This window comes from Dendropsophus ebraccatus, chromosome 1 (genome assembly GCF_027789765.1).
Source record: "Dendropsophus ebraccatus isolate aDenEbr1 chromosome 1, aDenEbr1.pat, whole genome shotgun sequence".
In the NCBI taxonomy this organism is placed as follows: Eukaryota; Metazoa; Chordata; class Amphibia; order Anura; family Hylidae; genus Dendropsophus; species Dendropsophus ebraccatus.
Window position 1 is genome coordinate 17,936,589 of NC_091454.1, and position 26,172 is coordinate 17,962,760.

The 26,172-nt window shown below is 41.1% G+C and overlaps 1 protein-coding gene and 1 long non-coding RNA gene across 3 annotated transcripts in view; one reads left to right on the plus strand and one right to left on the minus strand.

Annotated features, from left to right (window-relative positions):
* LOC138789726 (uncharacterized) overlaps positions 1–26,172 on the plus strand; it is a 73,175-nt gene that overhangs the window by 25,296 nt on the left and 21,707 nt on the right. Inside the window, exon 2 of the long non-coding RNA XR_011362777.1 lies at positions 20,954–21,074. This is a non-coding gene — a long non-coding RNA (uncharacterized lncRNA). The remainder of the gene's footprint in view (positions 1–20,953; positions 21,075–26,172) is intronic.
* CCND2 (cyclin D2) overlaps positions 1–26,172 on the minus strand; it is a 63,593-nt gene that overhangs the window by 3,972 nt on the left and 33,449 nt on the right. For both annotated transcript variants that reach the window (XM_069968481.1, XM_069968473.1), the window contains exon 4: positions 17,005–17,153. In XM_069968481.1, coding sequence (XP_069824582.1) covers positions 17,005–17,153 — 149 coding nt within the window. The remainder of the gene's footprint in view (positions 1–17,004; positions 17,154–26,172) is intronic.

A 26,172-nucleotide genomic window follows, 5' to 3' on the forward strand; every position in this document is an offset into this window, starting at 1 on the left:
TTATCACATAGCCCCCGATTGCTTTTTATAATTCTACACGCGAACCTCTGGCGACATTTCTTGCAGCTGTTTGTACGTTGCTCAATATAAATTGAACTCGAAGCCTTTAAATCCATCTCTACTCCAACATCTAAAGCAAATAATCAGTTCACTTAAGATACATTAGGCCGTTTAGGAAGGGAAGTATAACAATGGGTCGTAATCCCTCCAGCGTCCAGTTATCGTAGATCCATAGAATGGGGGGATTAGGTATTGTGCGCCTGACAAAATACTTGATATTCTATTGAGACTCGGTATAATCAGTCTCTTCCTGCAGAATCCTCTCATCTTTCCTAGGCAGAAGTCATGCACGCATACACTATACCTCGCGTCCGCCATGTTCTCGAGTTCTATTCCTTGTGAACCTAATTATGTGAAAACAAAAACTACCTGGCTTTGCCAATCCTCTGTTTTTGCAATAAGATTCTTAACAATAAGAAGCAATTGTTTTAAAATTTCCACTCCACAATGGCCAGAAAATCTGCCCCCACCTCCGGGGTTAAGAGATTGGGGGGGGGGGGGGGGGGGGGCACGGGCGGACAGGGGTTTACCTGATTTTTGTAACCCATTGGGTTCCGGCAGTGCCCTGCAGGCATTGTGCCGCTATCTATGCCTTAAGGATAGGCAGGGAGCAGAAAGAGTTAAGCATCTGACATGTTTTGCATCAACTTTCATGGTACAAGATAAATGAGATTCCAGAGATTCTTCAGCATTATTTGCAACTAGAATGGATCTTGTGAACTAGCGTGGGAACAGTGCTGTGTGCACAGCTCCCCAGACTGCTAGTTTAACAAAGATTAGGGCATGAAAAACTCTGAAAACCTGACGGTTTCTCCTGTGTCTCCTCAGTGCAGGAGTAACTCTTTTCTATTGTGAGAATATTGGAAGGGGGGGGGGGGTTAAATACGAAAAATATATATGCTTCATATTTGTTTTGCAAATCTTGACATTTAAAAAAAATTAAATAGGATTAGAAAAAAATTGACAAAAGAGCCATATAACAAAGGTCAGTAAAAAAAAAAAAAAAAACTGCCTATACTAGGGCTCCATTTGTCTCGTAGATATATGCCCTATTATAGGGTTATAAAGCGGTTGCCTTTTGGCAATAAGTCGTAAGGGGTCATACCATCAGGACAAACCCTAAAACTTGACCAATGTGGGGCCCAACAGCACCATAGTTGTATGGCAGGTAGAAGTATCAATGCACATTTGTTCTATCATGTTGACAGACCAGCATTTGGTATTACCTGCAATCCCAAATACTGGTCTGTCAACATGATAGAACAAACGTGCATCCACACTTCTACCTGCCATACAACTATGGTGCTGTTTGACCCCACCAATGAATAGCGGCCGCAGAAAACTCTGTGAGTGCACACTGTGGAGCGAGCGGCTCCGGCCGCATGCTCCATGGTGTGCAGTGGGGAGTTCTGATGCGGATGCGCCCGCATCAGAACTCAGCGGCGCAAAAGATCATCTGGCCGGGACGACCTTTTCTCAAACCAGCCGCTCCGTGACCCGGCCGGGTCACAGAACGGCCAGTCTCTTATGAGGTCTGAACATGGCCTATAACAGAACAGTCACCTCTCCCTAGCCTAACACCTGTCAAGACATCATACAGGCCCTGACAGACTCGTCTGAATTGCTGGCATGTAATACTACATTCCCCCAGTAGTTGGCAGCATCTTCTTAAAGGGGAACTATGAGCAGGTTTGATTCATCTAACCTGCTGATAATGCCCCTTTAAAAGCCAGATCTGCAGCGATCAGCTGATCAGCCCATAAGATCTTATATTGAAAGTGTTGAAAACATTCCTTTTAATAAATAAGTAGCTCTAGAAAATAGAAGAAATCCCATTAAATCAGTGCCCTTCCGGGCAGCAGGAACTTTGTGTGACAGTATTAGTGACGGCCATATCGATTGTCAGCTTTCTCAACATGACAACCCAAAGATTAAAGATCAACCCCCCCCCCCTTCCCCATCTGTACATCTCCATAACGTTACAGTTATAAGTAATAAGAACCGTTACCCATTAAAAAGAATTCAACGAATGAGTCAAAGTTTTTGTAATGTGTCATGAATTTTTTCAAAAAGTTGCTCCATTACCGTAACGGACTGATTCGGATAAAAAAAAAAAGAAAAAATAAAAAGAAAAAAATAAGAAAGAATGTATATACACACAGGGCATGACAAATACTTTCTGTGGTGCAAAAAAAAAAAAAAAAAAATCTCATTCTCCATAAGGAATTTTTCCTTTCGGGAGGACAGGAAACCATCAGCATGAGCTGTGATGGAATTCTTAATTGCCAATGTACACAGCTATTATCACCATGGCCGCGTACGGTTCCCAGTTAACCAATTTGGAGCTGGATATGCACTGTGAACGGCGGGCACCGAAGCTTCAGCTCTGCCACACACACGGTTAGTCACACGGCCCAGCCTTGCCCACCAGCTGACTTGCAGCACATACAGCACCAGTTGCTCATACCGTAAATGCCATTCTTCATTGACTTATTTCCTTGTGAAATGCCGGTGGTTTTTCTGACGCGTTTTATGTGGTTGTGGTATGATCCTCCTTTTTAAGCCAAAAACATGTGATTGTAGAACATTCACACACTCTGGATACTGTGAGAGTGTCTAAAAAAAAAATGTCCTTTACTTCCAGAGCCACTTTTAATGACTGGGTTAGAGACTGCTTAAAGGGGATGTAGTTTAAAGAACCTAAGGGAGTTCTCTTCAGAGAATCTTTACTTATTAGGGTACGTTCAGACTACGGAATCCATGCATAGCATTTCCCACGGATTCTGCCATTCACCCCCTCTTGGATGTACGCCCGTTCCATAAACTTCATTCTATGCTCCGGTGGATTCCGCCGTCCGCCCAAAGAATTCTATGGATTTCGTCATCCGCCCAAAGAGTGTATGGAACCGGTGGAGATTCATGCGGGAGCTCGCGGGGCAAGCGGCGGAATCCGCGGGAAATGCTTCACACGGGTTTCGTAGTCTCAACGCACCCTTAGAGGGACTAGAGATTAGTGCAACTCAAGCATGCTCAAGTCCGAACGTTTGGCATTTGAATACTGGTGGCTGAAGAAGTTGGAAGAAGACTGCATCCAACTTCTTTAGCCACTGGTACTCATATGCCGAACAACTGGACTCAAGCATGCTCATCTTTAAGGGCCCTACTACACGGAACAAGTATTGTGTGAAAAATCGTTATATCGTTCGAATTTGAACGATAATCGTTTTGTGTAATTGCAGGCAACGATCGAAAAATTGTTTGTATGTCGTTGATCGTTGATTTCGATCTAAACCTAAAATTATCATTAAAGGAAACCTGTCACCCCCACTTCCCCCCCCCCCCCCCCCCCCCCCCCCCCCGTGCCGGGTTGACAGGCTCCCGACCCCCCGTTGGATCCCGCTAAATATAACTCATCGTGCCGGGTCCAGCTTCCTCAGCCGGTCGGGTGACTGAGATTTCAGCGCCCGAAGCACGGTGCACGCGCTCACAGGAGAGTCCGATGCCCATAGAGAATGACGGAGCATCGGACTCCCTATTTATTCTCTATGAGCATCGGAATCTCCTGTGAGCGCGTGCGCCGGGCTTCGGGCGCTGAAATCTCAGTCACCCGACCGGCTCAGGAAGCGGGACCCGGCGCGATGAGGTATATTTAGGGGGATCTAACAGGGGGTCGGGAGCCTGTCACCCCGGCATGGGGGGTGACAGGTCCTCTTTAATCGTTCACTAATCGTTCGCTGTAATTCCACGTTCGTTCGCTCAAGTTCCGCATTTTTTCACTAATCGTTCAGTGTAATTGCACATTGTTCATTGTTTTGCAGGGATCAGAAGGAAAAATCATAGTAACGATCGCAATAACAATCTTGTAACGATCGTAACTAACAATTATCGTTCTGTGTAACATGGTGAACGATTTCAGGTTAACGAAAAACAATCTCGTCGATTATCGTTAGTCGTTAAAAATCGCTTAGTGTAATAGGACCCTAAGAGGCACCCTCTGACTAGAAACACATTGCAAAGATGCAAAGATTTCTCCTGTTGGGCCCACCCCTGTAATCGGTGTGGAAACCTGGCAGTAGGTGTTGTGTTTCCCAGCAGTGCCCCCACAGGGGAAATTAAGTATTACATAGTGTCTATTCACACCAATGGGTGCAGGACAAGACAGGTCCTCCAGATGAAAACTGGTTTCTTCGTGTAACTCCACTCCACTCTGGATAAGAGATACAGCTTTTCAACAGGAGACCCTCTCTATTAGCTTATAATTTCCTAACTAGATATATATATATCAATGGGTTTTCCAAAGTGAAATACCCCCCTTTTACTACTGACAGAAGGTCTCCTCATCCCAGAGCTCGATCAAGTAGCCAAACCAGAAAGTGGCTTCTAAATGGATCTTCTCTGTCCTCATCCTTGAACTGGACAATAGGGCACCATGTAATACCTTATGTCCCCTGTGGTGGTGCTGTACACCACCCTGATAAAGATGGAGAGATGAAAAATCACAGCCAACCCCTTTGTTCTAGGAGAGGCCAATGCTGAATTTCCTTGTGTATGGGGAGGACCTCATTCTACCGATAATAAAATTAACCCTGTTAGTTTCGACATATGCATAATCCCATAGTCTCCTAATCTGGATTATGTAATTACATAGGGGTGCAGACGTTGTACTTTAAGCGATTTATCATCTTGGCTGCATATACATATATTCCCCTGTGGCAGGCAAAGAGGGTTAGACAAAGTGCATGGGAAATGCTATGAGGCTTCAATATCCTGTTCTAAGATCACAAGGAAACCATGCGGCAGGGCTGTGAAGCGGGGAATGTGATTTGCTTTCTCCTGACATTCTCAAATTACTGCTAAGTGCTCTATTATTTCCCTATATCACAGAAGCTCTGAAGTGCCGGGCTAACATTGTTCACCTCGGTTTATTACTTCAGGCAGAGGAGAATGGAAAAAAAAAACAAATCTGTCCAAATTACCTTTAATTCTTGGGATAACAATCTAATATAACGTCCCAAACATTCTTTATGTGCACCTGTTACTATCTAGGATTTAAAGCGAAAAAATCAACATTACTGTCCAAAATTGTACACCCATTCACTTTGTTATATCCTCTTTAAGGGGATTGGATCTCCACCTCTCTGGTACAGTGCTCCACGTCCCCTGTATAGACATACAGTACAGGATAATATTCTAAGTGCCAGCTGCCACCACTAGAGGGAGCTTGCTGCATACTATTTATGCATTAAGCTCAATTTTAACACAGTCTGCCGCAAGAACTTTGTAGGAAGCTAGAATTTTATAATTTAACACTAGCAAAGACTAGGAAGGGGATTAAAAGTAGCATAAAAAGTGACCTCATATCTATCATGTGTCTCCAGGTCATAACAACCTAACGTCATAATTTATACTCTGAACAACTAGCAAATTATGGTATTTGAAGTTATATATTGGAAAGACTGATCTATCTATCTCCTATCCATCCACCCATCCATTGCTTTATGTGGTATCCTTCCAATTTGTACCCAGTATCTTATATCTATCCATATAATATCTAACAATTATCTATCTACAAATAAATTACATCATATATCCTATAATCTATCCTATCATATCTAATACCTGTCTATTGAATATATGATGTCTATTATTCTTTTATTAACATTCTTATTAGAGATGAGCGAACCGGGTTCGGGTTTGAGTCGATCCGAACCCGATCGTTCGGTATTTGATTAGCTGGGGCTGCTGAACTTGGATAAAGCTCTAAGGTTGTCTGGAAAACATGGATACAGCCAATGACTATATCCATGTTTTCCACATAGCCTTAGGGCTTTATCCAACTTCAGCAGCCACCGCTAATCAAATGCTGAACGATCGGGTTCGGATCGACTTGAGCATGCTCCAGGTTCGCTCATCTCTAATTCTTATATATTATTCTATCTATATCTATGGACTATATCCAATATATTCCTAATAGCTCAGATGTTTGATCAATCTTAGATGGATTAGACACGATAGATAGATAGATAGATAGATAGATAGATAGATAGATAGATAGATAGATAGATAGATAGATAGGAGATAGATAGGAGATAGATAGGAGATAGATAGATAGGAGATAGATAGATAGATAGATAGATAGATAGATAGATAGATAGATAGATAGATAGATAGATAGATAGGAGATAGATAGATAGGAGATAGATAGATAGATAGATAGATAGATAGATAGATAGATAGATAGATATGAGATAGGGTCTATTTACACAGCAAGATTATTTGCCAAAGATTTAAAGCCAAAGCCAGGAACAGACTATAAACAGAGATCAGGTCATAAAGTAAAGACTAAGATTTCTCCTCTTTTCAAATCCATTCCTGGCTTTGGCTTCAAATCTTTAGCAGATAATCTTTCTGTGTAAATGGACCTTTAGACAGATAGGAGATAGATAGATAATACATAGATAGATAGATAGATAGATAGATAGATAGATAGGAGAGAGAGAGATAGATAGATAGATAGATAGATAGATAGATAGGAGATAGAGAGATAGATAGATAGATAGATAGATAGATAGATAGATAGATAGATAGATAGGAGATAGATAGATAGGAGATAGATAGATAGGAGATAGATAGATAGATAGATAGATAGATAGATAGATAGATAGATAGATAGGAGATAGATAGATAGATAATACATAGATAGACAGATAGGAGATAGATAGATAATACATAGATAGATAGATAGATAGATAGATAGATAGATAGATAGATAGATAATACATAGATAGATAGATAGATAGATAATAGATAGATAGATAGATAGATAGATAGATAGATAGATGATAGATAGATAGATAGATAGATAGATAGATAGATAGATAGGAGATAGATAGATAGGAGATAGATAGATAGATAGATAGATAGGAGATAGATAGATAGATAGATAGATAGGAGATAGATAGATAGATAATACATAGATAGACAGATAGGAGATAGATAGATAATACATAGATAGATAGATAGATAGATAGATAATACATAGATAGATAGATAGATAATAGATAGATAGATTACACAGGTCAACAGCATTTTTGGGGCCAAAGATATTTAAACGAATTTAGGGTAACTTTGGGGTGCTGATTCTGAATATGTCATCAGTTTTGCCAGATTGGCTCAAGTTTTTGAGAATTTTCGTGAAATGTTTAAAAAAAAAAGAAAAAAAAGACGTAATTTGCTACACGCGCATTAACTTTATTGTAAACCAGTAAATTTTTTTTTTTTTGTTGACCTGTGTAATAGATAAATAGGAGATAGATAGATAGATAGATAGATAGATAGATAGATAGATAGGAGATAGATAGATAGATAGATAGATAGATAGATAGATAGATAATAAATAGATAGATAGATAGGAGATAGATAGATAGATAGATAGATAGATAGGAGATAGATAGATAGATAGATAGATAATAGATAGATAGATAGATAGGAGATAGATAGATAGATAGATAGATAGGAGATAGATGATAGATAGATAGATAGATAGATAGATAGATAGATAGATAAATAGGAGATAGATAGATAGATAGATAGATGATAGATAGATAGGAGATAGATAGATAATAGATAGATAGATAGATAGATAGATAGGAGATAGATAGATAGATAGATAGATAGATAATAGATAGATAGATAATAGATAGAAGATAGATAATAGATAGGGGATAGATAGATAGATAGGAGATAGGAGATAGAAGATAGATAGATAGATAGATAGATAGATAGGAGATAGATAGATAGATAGATAGATAATAGATAGATAGATAATAGATAGATAGATAGATAGATAGATAGATAGATAGATAGATAGGAGATAGATAGATAGATAGATAGATAGGAGATAGATAGATAGATAGGAGATAGATAGATAGATAGATAGATAGATAGATAGGAGATAGATAGATAGGAGATAGAAGATAGATAGATAGATAGATAGATAGATAGATAGATAGATAGATAGGAGATAGATAGATAGATAGATAGATAGATAGGAGATAGATAGATAGATAGATAGGAGATAGATAGATAGATAGAAGATAGATAGATAGGAGATAGATAGATAGATAATATATAGATAGGAGATAGATAGATAGATAGGAGATAGATAGAGAGATAGATAGGAGATAGATAGATAATAGATAGATTACTGAATATCTATACAATATTTTATCTCTTAAAAATCATTCGAATATCTGACATCTATTATCCTAACTATCTATATCTATTGAATATCTAGATACCATTAATCAGATCTTTCTTCCCCTATCTATATATATATATATATATGCGCGTCCCGTCCCCAGCCCCCTTGGCCTATGCAGATATTAGTATGAAGACGTCCTGGGCCTAGGATCCTGAATGTGTCTTTAAGATGATGAATTAAACACTCGGGTTTCTTGCGCCCAGCCATCTGGGGTCCTGTATTAAGCTTCTGCCAAAAAGCTAATTATGCTAAAAATAAAACTAAGTTTATCTGGATACAAATCTCTGCTGCTTGTAATAAATGCTCTTTGTCAGCGCAGAGAGAAGGCATCTGCTGCGCTTGTCATAGGGACAAGCATCAAACCCGATGATTGTAGCGCGCTAGTAGATCATGGGGCGGAAACAAAAGTCTGTGTACTGCCGCTCATTAGATGGGGCCCTTACTTCCTCTGCTTGTTGGCTCCGTCACAAGCCGCGCACCCTTCTCTGGACTCATGAATGGGGACGACGGAACTCCAGCATCAGACTGCAGCGTATCTGCATCACCCCATTGTAACCACACACGCAAAACACTCACTGGGGAACAAAAAGCTGAATGAACTTGGAGCAGCTGCCAAATCAGGCAAAAAAACAACTTAGGAAACTATCTCATTATCCCTTTCTCTCCGGGCTATTCTGTCTGATGTTTCCTTGCATACAAAATACGACCTGACACCAGAGGCAGTATACGGGGGGCTTTAAAAAAAAAAATGGAAAAAAAATGGCAGCTTGCTTATGCCACCCACCGATAAGTAGAGAAGACTCGTTTTCTAAAGCTTCATCATTACTCATTAATTCTATAGCGTCTTCTACAGCTGCCCGATAATCCAGAGCATCTGGTGCTCCGCCATGTAACGTCATACAATGTATACTATCCAATGGCTCCAATCCAGCATCAACCAGATTATTAGAAATTCTAATTATATATATATATATATATATATATATATATATATAATAATTATTATTATTATATATTTCTAATATTTTTAGACCCGAACAGAATGTGATTTTCTAATAAAATTTATTTTATTATAAACCCTTTCCAGGCTGTGTTCCCACACTGCGTATAAGAAAAAGGAGCCTGAAATGTAGATTTATACGATCGCTTTCTGGGCATTTTTATGCACGTTGTTGTTTTGCAGAACTTTTTGGTTTTATGCAAATCGAGGAGAAAAAAAAAATTTAACCAAAAATTAAAAACACACCAAAAAATACATTAAAAAACCCCATGAGGATGCTTTTACACACACTTTTTTGGAGGCCTGAAAATCGCCCCCCAAAAAAGTGTGTGTGTGAGAGCCCCCCCTTATATATGGTTTTGTATCTATTTTTTGGTGTGTTTTTATGAAAAAAATTTTATATTTTGTACTGCCGATACGTTTTTTTTCTATGTATTTCGGTTTTTTTTATGTCATTTTTTTCTGCCGTTCTTGACTTTATGTGTAAATGATTTTTTTTTTTTGTGCTTAAGGCATTTTTGTGTGCTGACCTTTTTTCCCCTCTGCCATTAGATGACCTAGTTACTGGACCACAAAAGGTGACAAAAATGCCATATGCACAGCAATGTCGTTTTTTTGTTTTTTTTTGAGACAACCAGAACAATCCCATTAAAGTCTTTGGGAGGAAAAAAAAACGCCACACCCTCAGTATGCTGCGTTTTGGAAAAACTGGAAACATGTTAATAGTTTCAGTTACTGGTGGTCCAGGTGCTAAGACCCCAGTGTTTCTGATTGAATCTCAAGGTGAACCTATACACACTTTATTCGTCACTCTGATGAGAGCCAATCAGAAGTGAAGTGACGTAATACTACGTTAAATGAAACCTGTGATTATGAAAAATGCTCCCTAATCTATCGACCTCATGTTATAGAGCAGAAGGAGCTGAGCAGATTGATATATATCTTTATGGGGAAAGATTCTGTATAACTTGTAATCCACTGATTTAAATTTCTGACATTTCCATACTAAGGAGTCCAGTGGGCGGTCCTATCATTGGACTCCTAAGTCAGAGATTTCAATCAACAAGTTACAAGTAACACAAAATCTTTTCCCACAAAGATATATATCAATCTGCTCAGCTCTTCCTGCTCTATAACATGATGGCGATAGATTAGATAGCATTGTCTTGGTGACAGGTTCCTTTTGAGGGGAATTTTTCAGCTTTATTGTACTCAGAGCTTAAATGTTATAAAGGTTATGATAAGCGGCAGCGTGACTCTTCTCATTCCTGCCTTAACTAGGCTTGGTTTACAGCACTTAGCCCTGTATATCTTACAGTCAAGGACGAGAGGGTGGGGGAGCGAGGAGGTATGCATGCTGCTGCTCAGCAACACCTCCCTGACACTTGAGCTCTAAGAGCCGGCAAATTCTCTTTAACCAAGGGCTGTGCCCTTTCGTCTTTCATCGGAGGGCCAAACAAGTGGCATGGGATCACAGAAAAAGTCTATACACCATCTGCCTCTATGGAGAGCCAATCAAAATGGAATTGTGAAGGTCCCAACACCCTGACCAACAGTGATCAAAAGTTTTTTGAAATTATACTGTTTAAAATCCCTTTAAATTTCCACTGATATCTTATAATGTTGTTATAAGACTAAACAAGCGGCACAAGGTGGGTGACCTGGCCTCGGAGGCCTACTGGATTCTGTATGGGACTCAAAGTCCCACCATTACAATGAAGTAATTCTCACAGGAAGAGAACCCAGCGTGGCCGAGAGGCAGCGACACAGTTAATTTGTTTCTTCCTTTTTTTTTTTCCTCTCGCTCTCTTGCGGAAAGGAGTCTCTTGAAAGATCAACAGCTGACTTTATTTAAAACCCCCTATGAGTCAGTAATACAGTATGCCGTTCTGTTCCAATAAAAGTCAGCCGCTGCACAAATACATCTCCAGCACAGAAATATTCAGGAGACATTCAATACATTTCAGGCCTAGAGAGGCGCAGGTAAATAGGTGTCACGGGGCCCCTGGGAACCCTCCTGCACAGTAATTCCTAGATCTCTTTATTAAAGATCAGACGGGGGGGGAAGGGAGAGGTGGTAACCGCTAAAGCCACTAGAACATTCAATGTTACTGCTGACGGTAACATGAGGTTGTCCATTTTCAATGAGTCATTGACAGGAAGCAGCCCACACACCGACCATTCTCTGAAGCTCCACTTAGTGCACAAAAAACACAACAAAAACTATATAACAGAGCAATACGGCCAGAATTTCCTGCAGGTTAGGACCCCCACCCCATTTCATGAAATTCTAGTTTCGCAAGTTGTTCAGAACAGATGTTACCGATAATTTAAAACCTGACAGATTTAAAAAAAAAAAAAAAATCACCCTGACCCTAAGGTAGCCATGAAAAAAAATTCTAATTCTGTAAAATAATAATAATAATAATAATTGTTGACTGTTCACCCGTACAGGATCCGCAGCAGATTTGATGGCCCAGAGTTACTTTGCATTGAATCTGCAACTTCGAATCTGCGCCATCAAATCTGCTGCAGATCCTGTACGTGTGAACGCACGCTAAAGGGGTAATCCAGAGAAATAAATTAGTATTTTAATCAACTGGTGTCAGAAACTTATACAGATTTGTAGATTACTTTTATTTAAAAATCTGAAGTCTTCAGGTACTTATCAGGTGCTGTATGCCCTGCATGAAGTGATGTATTCTCTCCAGTCTGACACAGTGCTCTCTGCTGCCACCTCTGTCCATGTCAGGAACTGTCCAGAGCAGCAGCAAATCCCCATAGAAAAACTCTACAGCTCAGGACAGTTCCTGACATGGACAGAGGTAGCAGCAGAGAGCACTGTGTCAGACTGGAAAGAATACATTACTTCCTGCAGGACATACAGCAGCTGAAAAGTAATGGAATACAAGATTTTTAAATAGAAGTCATTTACAAATCTGTATAACTTTATCACACCAGCTGATTCAGAAAACAAATCTTTGTTCCTCTGGAGTACCCCTTTAATTCATGTAGCCAGCCATGCTTGGAACCCCCCTCCTCCCCCCATAGCATCCATATACCCTATGACTAACTTAAAGGTAGCTTCTTACCTGGGCATAGCCCTTCATCTTACGGACTCCTTAAAGGGGTTATTCAGGATTAGAAAAAGCTACTTTTTACAAGAAACATCACCGCTCTTGTCTTCAGTTTGTGTGCGGTATTGCAACTCTGTTCCGTTGAAGTGAATGGAGCCAAATTGTAATACCACACACAACCTAAAGGACAGGGGTGGTGCTGTTTGTGGAAAAAAGAAGCTATGATTTTTTTTTTTTTAAATCCTAATATTTTTTGTTTTTAATATCAAAAACAGCTCAAAGTTAAAGTCAGGCACTGGCAACCAATAAGATTTCAGTATGTTGAGATGTATGCAGAAACCTGATTGGTACTAAACTAAATCCTTTAAATCTACTATAAAGTGCCAAGCGGGTTGGTTGCCACAAAAGCCCCTACCTTCTGTGACCTGTCCCAGCCAATGAGCAAAGCTGATGTCATGGGTCACATCATACTCCCCTGCAAGTATTAAAGGGGAACTCCAGCTACAATTATCTTCTGGATAAACGACAATCACTAATTTCTAGAGTAAAATAGTTGTGGTAAGATGGCGTCACTGAAAATTCTCAATTCACGCACTACAGTAGATGGATTTCCCCTTTAAGAGGCTACATCTGTGTCTATAACATGATGTCCTGGCCCTTTAACACAGCAGGATAATTCTCCCATAAGCGGCATCACCCCGGCGGTCACCCGACTCTGGTTTTGAAGGACTTTTTCAAAGTCAGTCGAACCTTGATAATGAAAGCCAGGCGAGGGACATTTTTTTTCCTCGCTGCCAGCCGCACTGTACCAATATAGACATTTACCTCGCGTGAACCGCGCTGTCTTCACAGTCTTATGACAGATACAGTATTCAAAAAAGGAATACAAACATTCTGCCAATTAGAGAGCCGGCCCGTTCCAAGAATGATTAGAATTTAACATCTCGCGGCGCTCGGGCGGCGGAGATAACTTTAATGTGATTTGATTTCTTGGGATTTTTTCCTGTGGATTTGATAATCTACTTACTGCTAATGTCTCAGGAAATGACTCTGGTACATGAAGATGAGAAATTTAATTTATTCATGCCTGCCTGTGCTTCTACATCAGACTTAAAGGGGTACTCCAGAGATATTTTTTTAAATATATATTTGTAAATTACTTTAATTAAAAAATCTCAAGTCTTCCAATACTTATCAGCTGCTGAATGTCCTGCAGGAAGTGGTGTATTCTTTCCAGTTGGACACACTGCTCTCTGCTGCCACCTCTGTTTGTGACAGGAACTGTTCAAATTCCCATAGAAAACCCTCTCCTGACATGGACAGAGGTGGCAGCAGAGAGGACTGTGTCAGACTGGAAAGAATACACCACTTCCTGCAGCTGATAAGTACTGGAAGACATAAGTTTTTTTAAATAGAAAAAAATGTACAAATCTGTAAAACTTTCTGACACCATTGATTTGAAAACATTTCTCTGGAGTACCCCTTTAAAAGGAACGTCCTTTGAGAAGTCAGAGGAAGTTGGCACCCTCTATTAGCCACAGAGAACCCCCGCAGAGACGTCAACGATCTAAGGGGTCTCCATACATAACATTGGGCACTGCAAGGGGAACATGTGGCGGCCTGCAGCTACCCGTAATAGCATAATAGCATCAGGACCTATGGCGATCAGCAGATCTGATGGGACAATGTCTATAAAGCAGCATTTTTAAAGCCCCTATTACACGGGGCGACTGAGAGGAGCAAACAAGCTTGTTTGCTCCTCATTCCCCACTCGCTGCTGGCGCTATAGCACGCAGCAGCCGCGAGATGGTAAGTGCAGGGGAGGCCGCTGGGAGGTGTGGGGGGGCTGCCCAGGTGATCGCTAGATCGTCCAGGCAGTCCATAGAGGATAGCGGTGGTCTGCTGTCGCTCCTATTTCTAAAGATAACAAATACAACAATCTCCCACCAGGGTGGTCACTCAAGTTTCTTCGACCCCCTGAATGGCACTGGTTTTGCAATATTACATCCCCAGCTCCTGTATTATTACTTTCCACTCTAACCTTCCACTATCTAACTTTACGCTCCCCTACGAGAGTTACTGAAGCGGCCATTTTGGTTACCGCCCATCTTTACCAGTCCACCATCCTCATAAGAGCTCAGAAAACCATTAGAAGAAATGTAGGGGGAGATTTATCAAACATGGTGTAAAGTGAAACTGGCTCAGTCGCCCCTAGCAACCAATCAGATTCCACCTTTCATTCCTCACAGACTCTTTGGAAAATGAAAGGTGGAATCTGATTGGTTGCTAGGGGCAACTGGGCCAGTTTCACTTTACACCATGTTTGATAAATCTCCCCCATTCTGTCTACATTTGGTCACTTTCTCGGGCCGAGTTCACAGGATATACAGTAATTTGTGGGGAATGTCCTGAGTGAATCATTGACGGTCGGCTGAATTATTTTTTACAAAGCGTTACGAAAAGAAACTTTCCAGAACTGATATGATTCATACAAAACCCTACACAAAGTCGCTGAATGAATAGCAGGTAAAGTTTAAGATGTGAAACCTGAAAGAGTGTAGGAGGAAGATACCACCTGGGGCGTACACTCGCTGAGAGAGTCCCCGTGCCATACACAGTATATGAAGACCAGAAACACTTGTCCTACAAGTTAATGACCCACTTCCATTTATTTGAACTTCTTCTAGAATGGACTGTTTGGCAATTCCGAAAGACGGGAGGGGGGGGGGACTTCTAAAATTAGGAACGAGTGTAAACAAACTGCATTGTGGGAATGGAGAGGTTACTGTTCAAGGGTCAAATCTGGTAGCAGCGGCGGGAGGGGGCGATTACGTGATCGTGGTTTAATTCCTGGTAATAAAGCATTGAGGCTGTTTGTCCTGTAGATACATATAGGGGTCACCCTCCCCCAAATCAGTTATATTCTGTAAAAGTATGAATAATAATAATAAAACACACACACACATAGAGTATATATATATATATATATATATATATATATATATATATATATTTATTTATTAGGGATGGTCCGAACAGAGTGCGGTTCGGGTTCGTACGAACCCAAACTCTCGGAAATTATTCCCGCTGTCTGGCCGCTCCGTGGAGAGGGTGGATACAGCGGGAGGACCGCCTGGAAAACTGGGATACAGCCATAGCCATAGGCTGTATCCCAGTTTTCCAGGCGTTCCTCCCGCTGTATCCACCTGCTGCATGGAGCGGGCAGACAGCGGGAATCTGATACCGAGAGTTCGGGTTCATACGAACCCGAACTTCGGCAGTTTCGGACCATACCTAACACACACACACACACATATATATATATATATATACATACATACATTATCTATAAAGTTATACCTGCCATAGGGAATGGGCTGACCCATATAACGGTGCCAACCCCCATAGCTCCAATAGTCACACCCTGGTGTTCATAACAACTGTCTATCCATTTTAAAGGGGTACTCTGTCTAATTTTTTTCTTTCAGATCAACTGGTGTCAGAAAGTTATATAGATTTGTAATTTACTTCTATTTAAAAATCTCAAGTCTTTCAGTACTTATCAGCTGCTGTATGTCCTGCAGGAAGTGGTGTATTTTTTCCAGTCTGATATACAGTAGTGCTCTCTGCTGCCAACTCTGTCTTTGTCAGGAACTGTAAATCCCCATAGAAAACCTCTCCTGCTCTGGACAGTTCCTGTCACGGACAGAGGTGGCAGTAGAGAACACTGTGTCAGACTTGAAAGAATACACCACTTCCTGCAGGACATACAGCAGCTAATAAGTACTGGAAGACAGGAGATTTTTAAATAGAATTACAAATTACAAATCTATATCACCTTCTGGCGCCAGTTGATATAAAAGAAAAAAAATTACTTTGTGATTTGTTTTCGCTGAATGGAAACATCCATGTTCCCAGTAACACGGACGCAATTCCTGGCCTAGCTGCAGGACTATAGATCATAGTGATCTATGATCGGGTCAGAATACCTGTGGTCGGGCCAAAACTCCCGTCTGTATGAAAGAGGCCTCATACAACAATTCACACACAGTAACGTTATACGCGTAATATACAGCCTGAACAAATCGCCACTTATACCAGTCTATTCCCAAATACTCAGATTCCTATGAATACCAGTTTGTGAATTGCGCTGTGTACAGCGATATCTCTCCCCCAACCCCCCCCCCCCCCCCCCCCCCCCCCCCCCCCCCCCCCGATGCATTTTGGAACCAAGTGTGAAATTCCAAGTATCTCAGTCCAGAACCTTTGATGTGTGACGTTTCAGGCTCCCAGCTTCTAACTTGGCCGGTGTTCCCCTTTAAGCGTTGGTTTGCACAGGAGACAGTCTGCGCTAGGCTGGGTTAGCAGCCGGCTGCTCTGTGCCAAGTGACAAATGCTCTTTTAAGGGCATCGATTCGGAAGTAAGAAATACCGCACCTAAACAAAACTCAAAACTTAAAGTGGCAAAAAAAAAATAATAAAATTGCTTCAGATCCAAAATGGAGGCCGAGAACTTTGGGGGAATTCAAGTTTTTTTTTTTGTTTGTGTCAATATTTTTCCAAGAATTCTGTTAATCAAGAAGAAAGAAAAAAGGGATACTCACCACATCTGTGTTAGTGATCTTAGCCAAGTGCTCCGTCAGACTATCGCCGGAGAGGTCGCTTTCTGCGTCGTCCAACTGCAGCCCGCAGATTGCGGCTCCCACGCTTCCAGTCGCTATCATAGATGGTGGGTACAGGGCAAAGTTAAAATCTGCAAAGAGCAAAAAGGCAAACAGTCAGGGAAGAGCAGGAAATGATTGCGCTGTGCCAAGATGAGGATTACCCATAGCTGGGACAGAGCTTTGCTTATGTATGTAGCAGAGCTGAAGAGGTTTCCGTCTTAAAGGGATTATCCGAAGAGTAAATGTTATGTCCTAACCACATAACTATTTGATCGGCGGCGGATCAGTCACTGTGGATCTGGTCAACCGTCCTCAGAGTCAATGCTAAACCGCTACTCATTCATGGTCGGAGGTCCTACAAACAATGCTCACATACACATACAATGTGTATGCTCACATACACTCTAGTCGACTTCTTGACTGGTGGTCGGATCCCCACCGATCAGCAGAAAAATTAATATTTAATATTTTAAAGGGGTTGTCTCCTAAAGTCTACTCATGCCTCCCTAAGTTAGGGACAACTCTCTATGAGCCAGAAAAGAGAGAAGCTCTATACGGGCAGCAATCAGTCTGGCAGACTAGGATGTAATACTTCAATCGCCCTGCAGTGGCCGCTAGAGTGTTACCTTGGGGCGATCACCTGATCCCCTCTAGTGGCTGCATATAGATTATTACATGAACAATATACAAGGTCCAGTATGAGAAACCAGACATTGTGACGTCATGCTCCGCCCCTCTGTCTCTAATTGCACTAGGCAATTAAATACCTATTGGCCTCTGAGGTGACAACCATTTGTTTGTTGGAATAACCTGAAAGTAATGTCTTACGTAAACTAAAAATAAGTAGTAGGCAAGTTTTTTTCTGATGTTTTGAAGAATTCTGGAAAATCCCTTTAAATTTTTTTTTTATCGTCTACCCTGTATGGTGCCAGCAGACGCCACTTTCTAGGCCTCAGGTTTCTTTCGCCTAGTCTTTGTTGGTGAACCACTGGCAATAACCCAATAGATCAAAGGGGGGGGGGGCATTCGCTAATTCAGCTCTGCTACATCCGTACAATTACATGCGCAAAAAAGGATCAAAAACAGTTTACAGCTTATAGGAATATTCATGTTACGTGAGAAAGTGTGCGCTGGGGCTGAGAGAACTGCCAAAATGTGATGCGTTATAAGATATGTAACTCATACAGTGTAATTCTCATCTGGCATAAAGAGTCACAGAGCCGATGCCAGCCAGCACTGCTGTAGGTCCCACTCCACGTGTGGTCACAGGAGACCCCGGCGAGGTCCAATCACCTAGTTATCCTCCCTAATGTCATTCAGAATGCAAATGAGACAGCAAGCGAATGGCTGGAGGCCCAGAGTGACTAGGGATCAGCATTCACAAAGTCCCTGCTCTCCTCGCGCTAACCTCTCCAGCGAGCGCCATAAACTCAGCCATCAAAAGCTCGCACATGCCCCGGCTTTGTTAGACAACAGGCTGCAATTTGTATCGGCGGCTCCAATTTTTTTTTTTGCATATTCATTAACTGCTGCAAATGAGGCGGCAAGTTTCCTCAAGTGCAGAGTGTGCCCCCCATTGTCAAAAGCCCCCCCCCCTCACCTCCAGCTGTGGAGCGCCCGAGACGCCATACCATAAGAATTAAGAAAGGGACAAAAGTTTTTCTTTTTGTCTTTATGGGGGGAGGGGGGGGGGGGTGACTACTACCACTCCATGCTTCTCAATCCGTCTTCATAGCCACCAACTAGTTATGAGGATTTCCTTAGTATTTCACAGGTGATATAAATATACTCAAAACATGACCAGTTGGAGGGCCGCGAGGACTGGAACGGAGAAGCGCTGCTCCGGGCAATATGTCCTTTCAGTTTAAAGGGATTATGGCCCTATTACACGGGGATTATCGCGCGGAAAATCGTTATATTGTTCAAATTTAAAGTGTCACAGTCATTCCCCCCCCCCCCCCCCCCCCCCCGAAATCAATAGTCCAGGCTATTTTAAGGAACCTTGTAATTTGGTTTATTAGGAAAATATGCCATTATCTACATTCAAAAAGACTTTCCCCAGGTCCCCCCCCCCTCTCATTCACTGCTCAGAATCAGGAAATCTTGACTCTTTTACATCAGTTGAGGCCTGTGTAACCTATGGAGAGGGGAGGGGGGAGAAGGGACATTACTCGGCAGCAGAGAGCAGAGAACAAAGGATTACACAGCGGGACCTGTGTGAAAGTCGGCATTTAGAGGTCAATGCTGACTTCAGAGGAGATAGCCCGGTGATGTAGCTGTAAATTAACTCTTTGTTGTCCTGTTTTGGTGCCTTATCTCCCTCCACCCCTCCCCTCTCCATAAGAAAACCATGAAGACAGGGGGGAGAGCTTCAAACTGCAAAAAAACAATTAAACCGACAGTGACACTTTAAACGATAATAGCAGGCAACAATCGAAAAATTGAAGTTTGATCTTCAGCACTTCCTTAAAGGGTAAACGGAGCTATGGCGTAAATGCTTTACTGCCCGCCATTTACACAGGGGGTGGAGAAACAAGGCACCCCCATAATCCACAAGGGTCCTCCACCAGTACCGATCCTGCGCTCCCCTAAACTGAATGGGCTTATTTTAGAAGCATCTTAATACCACGACTCCAGACAAATGTGAACATTTCGGAGTTCCTCTGATCACCAAAAACTGGCAGCCCGTGCGTATTTATTTGTGGTTTACAACGCAAAGATTGAATTTCTACTAAGTAGAAGCATCAAATTAAAACTTCAAGTCTTGTATATTTCAAGCAGACATCTAAGGAGACTGTACAGTACTGGGGAGAACATCTTGCCCTATAATTCATATCTGACATCGGGTGTTTTCCCCAAAACGAACCATAATATAATATAAATGCTGCTGTAATTGGGGAGACTTAAAGGAGAAGTCCTGCAAAAAGTTTTATTTAAGTATTGTATTACCCCTCAAAAGTTATACAAATCCCCAATATACACTTATTATGGGAAATGCTTATAAAGTGCTTTTTTCCCTGCACTTACTACTGCATCAAGGCTTCACTTCTTGGATAACATGGTGATGTCACTTCCTGGATAACATGGTGATGTCACTTCCTGGATAAAATGGTGATGTCACGACCAGACTCTCAGAGCTGTGCGGGCTGTGGCTGCTGGAGAGGATGATGGCAGGAGAACACTGAGGGACACAGGGCACCGGAGGGACACTGAGCATCCCCCTGCCATCATCCTCTCCAGCAGCCACAGCCCGCACAGCTCTGGGAGTCGGGTCGTGACATCACCATTTTATCCAGGAAGTGAGAGCACTATATTATCCAGGAAGTGACATCACACTGTTATCCAGGAAGTGACATCACCATGTTATCCAGGAAGTGAAATCACCATGTTATCCAGGAAGTGAAGCCTTGATGCAGTAGTAAGTGCAGGGAAAAAAACACTTTATAAGCATTTCACGTAATAAGTGTATATTGGAGATTCGTATAACTTTTTGGGGGCAATACAATACTTTTATTAAAATTTTTCACCGGACTTCTCCTTTAATGGCGACTCCCTTGGTGGTCACGCACCGACTTGTTTTTGCCATGCCAGTCTAGTTGGGTGACCACCAAGGGAGCAGCCATTAAATCTCTTCAATGACAACTGATAATTTGATGTAACTGCTCCCATAACATAGCATGACTATGCAGATTTGCCTTTTAGAGGTTTTTTTTTTGTAGGTTTGGGGGGGGGCCTACCCTCTTTATGCTATAGCCGGTAAATGATGATGGTGCACAAAGCTGACATGAAGGCAGATCTTGGTTAACAGTTTGTATGTGTGACATTTTGCAGTATTCCAGGAATAAGAAAAGGTATGACTAATGTAAATCTTTGTTTCTTTTTTGCTCAGTGAGGCGCGTGTTAAAGGTGCAAGTTTGGTTAACACTGAGCTCCACCTTTCCTTTTTAAGAAAAGAGAAAAAAAAAAGAGGCGACACTGTTTGAAACGTGAAAAAGAGAGGACGGCGATATGTAAGTGGTATCACAGGCCCATAAGGTTTGCATATTAGGGGTCTGAATTGCCGTGACATAATGACCTATGAGATAATTGAGTGACATCATATTTTCTTTGAATGACATCACCATTCTCCATATATCTGTGTTCTACTATTCTATTGTGGATGAAATGACCTATAAAATCTATTAGAGTGACATCACCATTCTAGATATAGCATATATTCTACTAGAATTACATCACCATTCTCCATATACACATAGCGGGAGATTTATCAAACATGGTGTAAAGTGAAACTGGCTCAGGTGCCCCTAGCAACCAATCAGAATCCACCTTTCATTTTCCAAAGAGTCTGTGAGGAATGAAAAGTGGAATCTGATTGGTTGCTAGGGGCAACTGGGCCTGTTTCACTTTACACCATGTTTGATAAATCTCCCCCAATACTCTATAAAAATGATGTCACCACTCATTCTACTGGGGAAGAGATCACCACTCTCTGGATATAAATGTTCTCTTAGAGTGACATCACCACACTCCTGCTACAATGACATCACTATTCTCCGGGTATACATGTATTACCGGAGTGACATCATATCATATATTTTATTGTAATGATGTCATCCTTCTCCCAGTGTACATATTTTGTAGGGGAGTGACATAACAGCTCCACTTATTCTACTAGAATGACATCACTATTCTCCTTCTATACATGTTTCACTGGAGTGACATCACCACTCTACATACTACATATTCTATTGAAATGACATCATCATTCTCTGAATATATACATTTTGTTGAAGTGACATCACCACTCTCTGGATATACCACATATTCTACTGGAGTGACAACATTATTCTCCTACTATTCATGTTCTACTAGAGTGACATCACTACTCTTTACTGTACATGTTCTACTAAAGTGACATCACTAGTCTCCTGCTATACATGTTCTACTACAGTGACAACATTATTCTCCCGCTATACATGTTCTACTACAGTGACATTATTCTCCTACTATACATGTTCTACTAGAGTGACATCACTACTCTCTATAAATATCACATGTTCTACTAGAGTGACATCACTACTCTCTACTGTACATATTCTACTAAAGTGACATCACTAGTCTCCCGCTATACATGTTCTACTACAGTGACATTATTCTCCTACTATACATGTTCTACTAGAATGACATCACTACTCTCTATAAATATCACATGTTCTACTAGAGTGACATCACTACTCTCTACTGTACATGTTCTACTAAAGTGACATCACTAGTCTCCCGCTATACATGTTCTACTAGAGTGACATCACTACTCTCTATAAATATCACATGTTCTACTAGAGTGACATCACTAGTCTCCCATTATACATGTTCTACAAGAGGGACATCATTATTCTCCATACATATCACATATTCTGCTAGTATGACATCACTACTCTCTCTCTCTCTCTCTATATATATATATCTCACATATTCTGTTAGTATGACATCACTACTCTCTCTCTCTCTCTCTCTCTCTATATATATATATATATATATATATCACATATTCTGTTAGTATGACATCACTACTCTCTATAAATACCACAAATTCTACCAGTATGACATCACTAGTCTCACGCTATACGTGTTCTACTAGAGTGACATCATTATTCTCCTACTATAAATGTTCTACTAGAGTGACATCACTACTCTATAAATACCACATATTTTACTAGTATGACATCACTATTCTCTATAAATACCACAAATTCTACTAGTATGACATCACTACTCTCTATAAATACCACATATTTTACTAGTATGACATCACTAGTCTCCCGCTATACAAGTTCTTCTAGCGTGACATCATTATTCTCCTACTATGCATGTTCTACTAGAGTGACATCACTACTCTCTATGAAGATCACATATTCTACTAGAGTAACATCACTACTCTCTATGAATATCACATATTCTACTAGTATGACATCACTACTTTCAAATACCATATATTCTACTAGTATGACATCACAACTCTCAATAAATACCATATATTCTACTAGTATGACATCACTACTCTCAATAAATACCATATATTCTACTAGTATGACATCACTGGTCTCCCTCTATACATAAGTTCTACTAGAGTGACATCACCACTTTCGATAAATACCACATATTCTAGTTGCATTTTTATTCTCCTATCGGTAACATGCACTTTTTTTAGGGGGGGGGGGGGATGATATCACCGCTCTCTGTATGTATCACGTATTCTACTTAGATGACATCACCATTCTCTCGATAAGTGACATCATCATCGGCCATACTACCGGAATGACATCACCACTATATAATATGACATAACAAATATATATTTTATAGCGAATACCATAAGTTGTTATATCCAGCTATATAGCAGGAGTAACCCAGTGGTTAACAAACATGAAGCGGTGACTCATGATACCCAGATTAAAACATCTCAAATTTTTGGCTTGTAATACATAGAGAAATCTTGTTTAGTTAGCGCAGGGAGGCGAGAGGCCTGTGACATTTTATAGATCCCTCGGCACTTTGAGTAACTTCACACAGAACATGTCCAGTCGACTCGACTGACCTCATCTACAATTAAAGTAAGACGGCCCGAGACGTGCCAAATGTCATCGCCATGTAATTGTCCCATACACAAAAATAGAGAAAAGGCCTATTTATAGCATTCTCGAAATAGATGACATAGAGGTTACATAACTGAGATGCTTCCAATCACCTTAAAGGGCCTTGTTGGCCCCTGGCTACACCGGCTTATACAATGTCCAAGCAACAGAGCTAGTAAGAAGGTGTATTGTCCTGAGGAAGAGGTGAGGGTCAAAGGGTATTAAAGCCTAAATCTATGTAGAGTGACCTATAGAGCTGCTGTATGCCCTGCAGGAAGTGGTGTATTCTTTCCAGTCTGCTGCCACCTCTGTCCATGTCAGGAACTGTCCAGAGCAGCAGCAAATCCCCATAGAAATCCTCTCCTGCTCTGGACAGAGGTGGCAGCAGAGAGTACTCTGTCAGACTGGAAAGAATACACCACTTCCTGCAGGACATACAGCTGCTGATAAGTACTGGAAAACTTGAGATTTTTCAATTAAAGTAAATTACAGATCTATACAACTTTCTGACACAATTTATTCTGGAAAAAAAAAAAAATCTCCAACGTTCCCCTTTAAGGCCATTACTCTAAGTAGCTATTGTTCGAAGATGGCGAGAAATTCTAAATTTTGGTTTTTGATCCTTGATCAGATCATTCCTGCAAACCTGGGGGAAAAAAATCCCCCTTAACATCTTGGGAGATGCTGTTCTAGGGAACAAGTCATACAGTGCTCACATTCAGTACACAAAACGAGGGTCTCGGACCATTGGTCTGAGTGACGCGACAAGACGTCACACGGGTACTCAACCGGGTAATACTCCGAGTGGCCATAATACCACCTTAATAGAGGCCTTGTCAGTAGATATTCTCCTGGAAGGCAGTCCTCCTTTCCAGTGGGCTCCCTTCCCAGTAGAAGACAAATCTCTCACTCCATATTTGTTTTATGAAACCACAAAAACCATAAGTGGAAAAAACATAACTCGCTGACAGTAAATCAGCAGATTTAAAAATGGCAGCTTGTTCTTCACTCTTGATATCTGATCAACTAGACGCATTCATAAGGTTTCAATAACTACCAATAGACACAAGAAACCGATCCCTCACCCACCGTATGAAACGGCGTCACAGATTGGGACAGGTGAGTATCGCTTCTTTTTTATTTTTACCCTAGTCTGATATACATTTTAATTTATCCCCAACTAACCCCTTTAAAAGGTCTGTTCCATAATAATAGTTATATAAAAGTGTTGACCCAGAATGTCCATGTATTCCATGAATGGCCCACTGATTTCAATGTAAATTGTGTAATACTTAATCCAACCTGTGGGGGTGCTGCAGGGAAACTGAATACTTGCTGCCAAGTCTCTCAATCAGTGGGGTTCCCTAGTTGAACAACTTATCTAATGCTGCATTTACATGGAACGATTATCGTGCGAATTTTCACGATAACGACATTTGAGCGATAATCGGCTCGTGTAAACACAGCGAACGATCAAGCGACGAGCGAGAAATCGCTCATTTTGATCTTTCAACATGTTCTCAAATCGTCGTTGGTCGTTCGCAAAAAATTCGCAGAACGCTTCGTGTAAACAGTCTTTCATCGATTTACCCTATGTGTGAGATGGGCTTAAGCGATCTTAAAACAATCGCAATAACGATTTTTCTTACAAATTTTCTAACGATTTATTCGTCTAAACGCTGATCGTTATAAAAAAATGAATTGTTGCTTCAAACTCGTTAAAAGATCGGATTATCGCTCCGTCTAAACGCAGCATAACAAATACCGGTGGTCCAATGGGGAAAACCCTTTAGACCACACTTGTTAAACATCAAGTATTGGTATTAAACAGTGATCAATTATCAATGTCCCTTCCCACTAATGGTCCGTTTACTCAAAGGGATAATTCGCCCAATCGATCGTTTAACGATTTTAAAGCAACAATTTGGTTTTTATAACGATCAGCGTTTAGAGGAATAAATAGTTAGAAAAATAGTTAGAAAATTCTCACACATAGGGTAAATCGATGAAAGACTGTTTACACGGAACGATCTGCGAATTTTTAGCGAACGACCAACGACGATTTGAGAACATGGTGAAAGATCAAAACGAACGATTTTTCGCACATTGCTTGATCGTTTGCTGTGTTTACAAGAGCCGATTATCGCTCAAATGTGATTGTTATCGCGAAAATTCAAACGATAATCGGTCCGTGTAAACTGTACTGGTGAGGTCACTTGACGGTCACTGTACTGGTGAGGTCACGGCCAGTGATTGGCTGAGCGGTCTGTCAGCTCAGACAGGCCACCCCGAAGCTGCTGCTGTGCGGAACCGGGAGGAGGAAAGAGCGCAGGAGAAGACCTGTAACATGTTTAGGTGTTGGTGTTAAAGTAAGTTAAAGTAAGTTTAGGTGTTGGTGTTAAAGTATGGTGTTTAAACAAGGGCTGCAAGGACATTAGTAACGATGTCCCTGCAGCCCTCGCTAAACGATTATCGG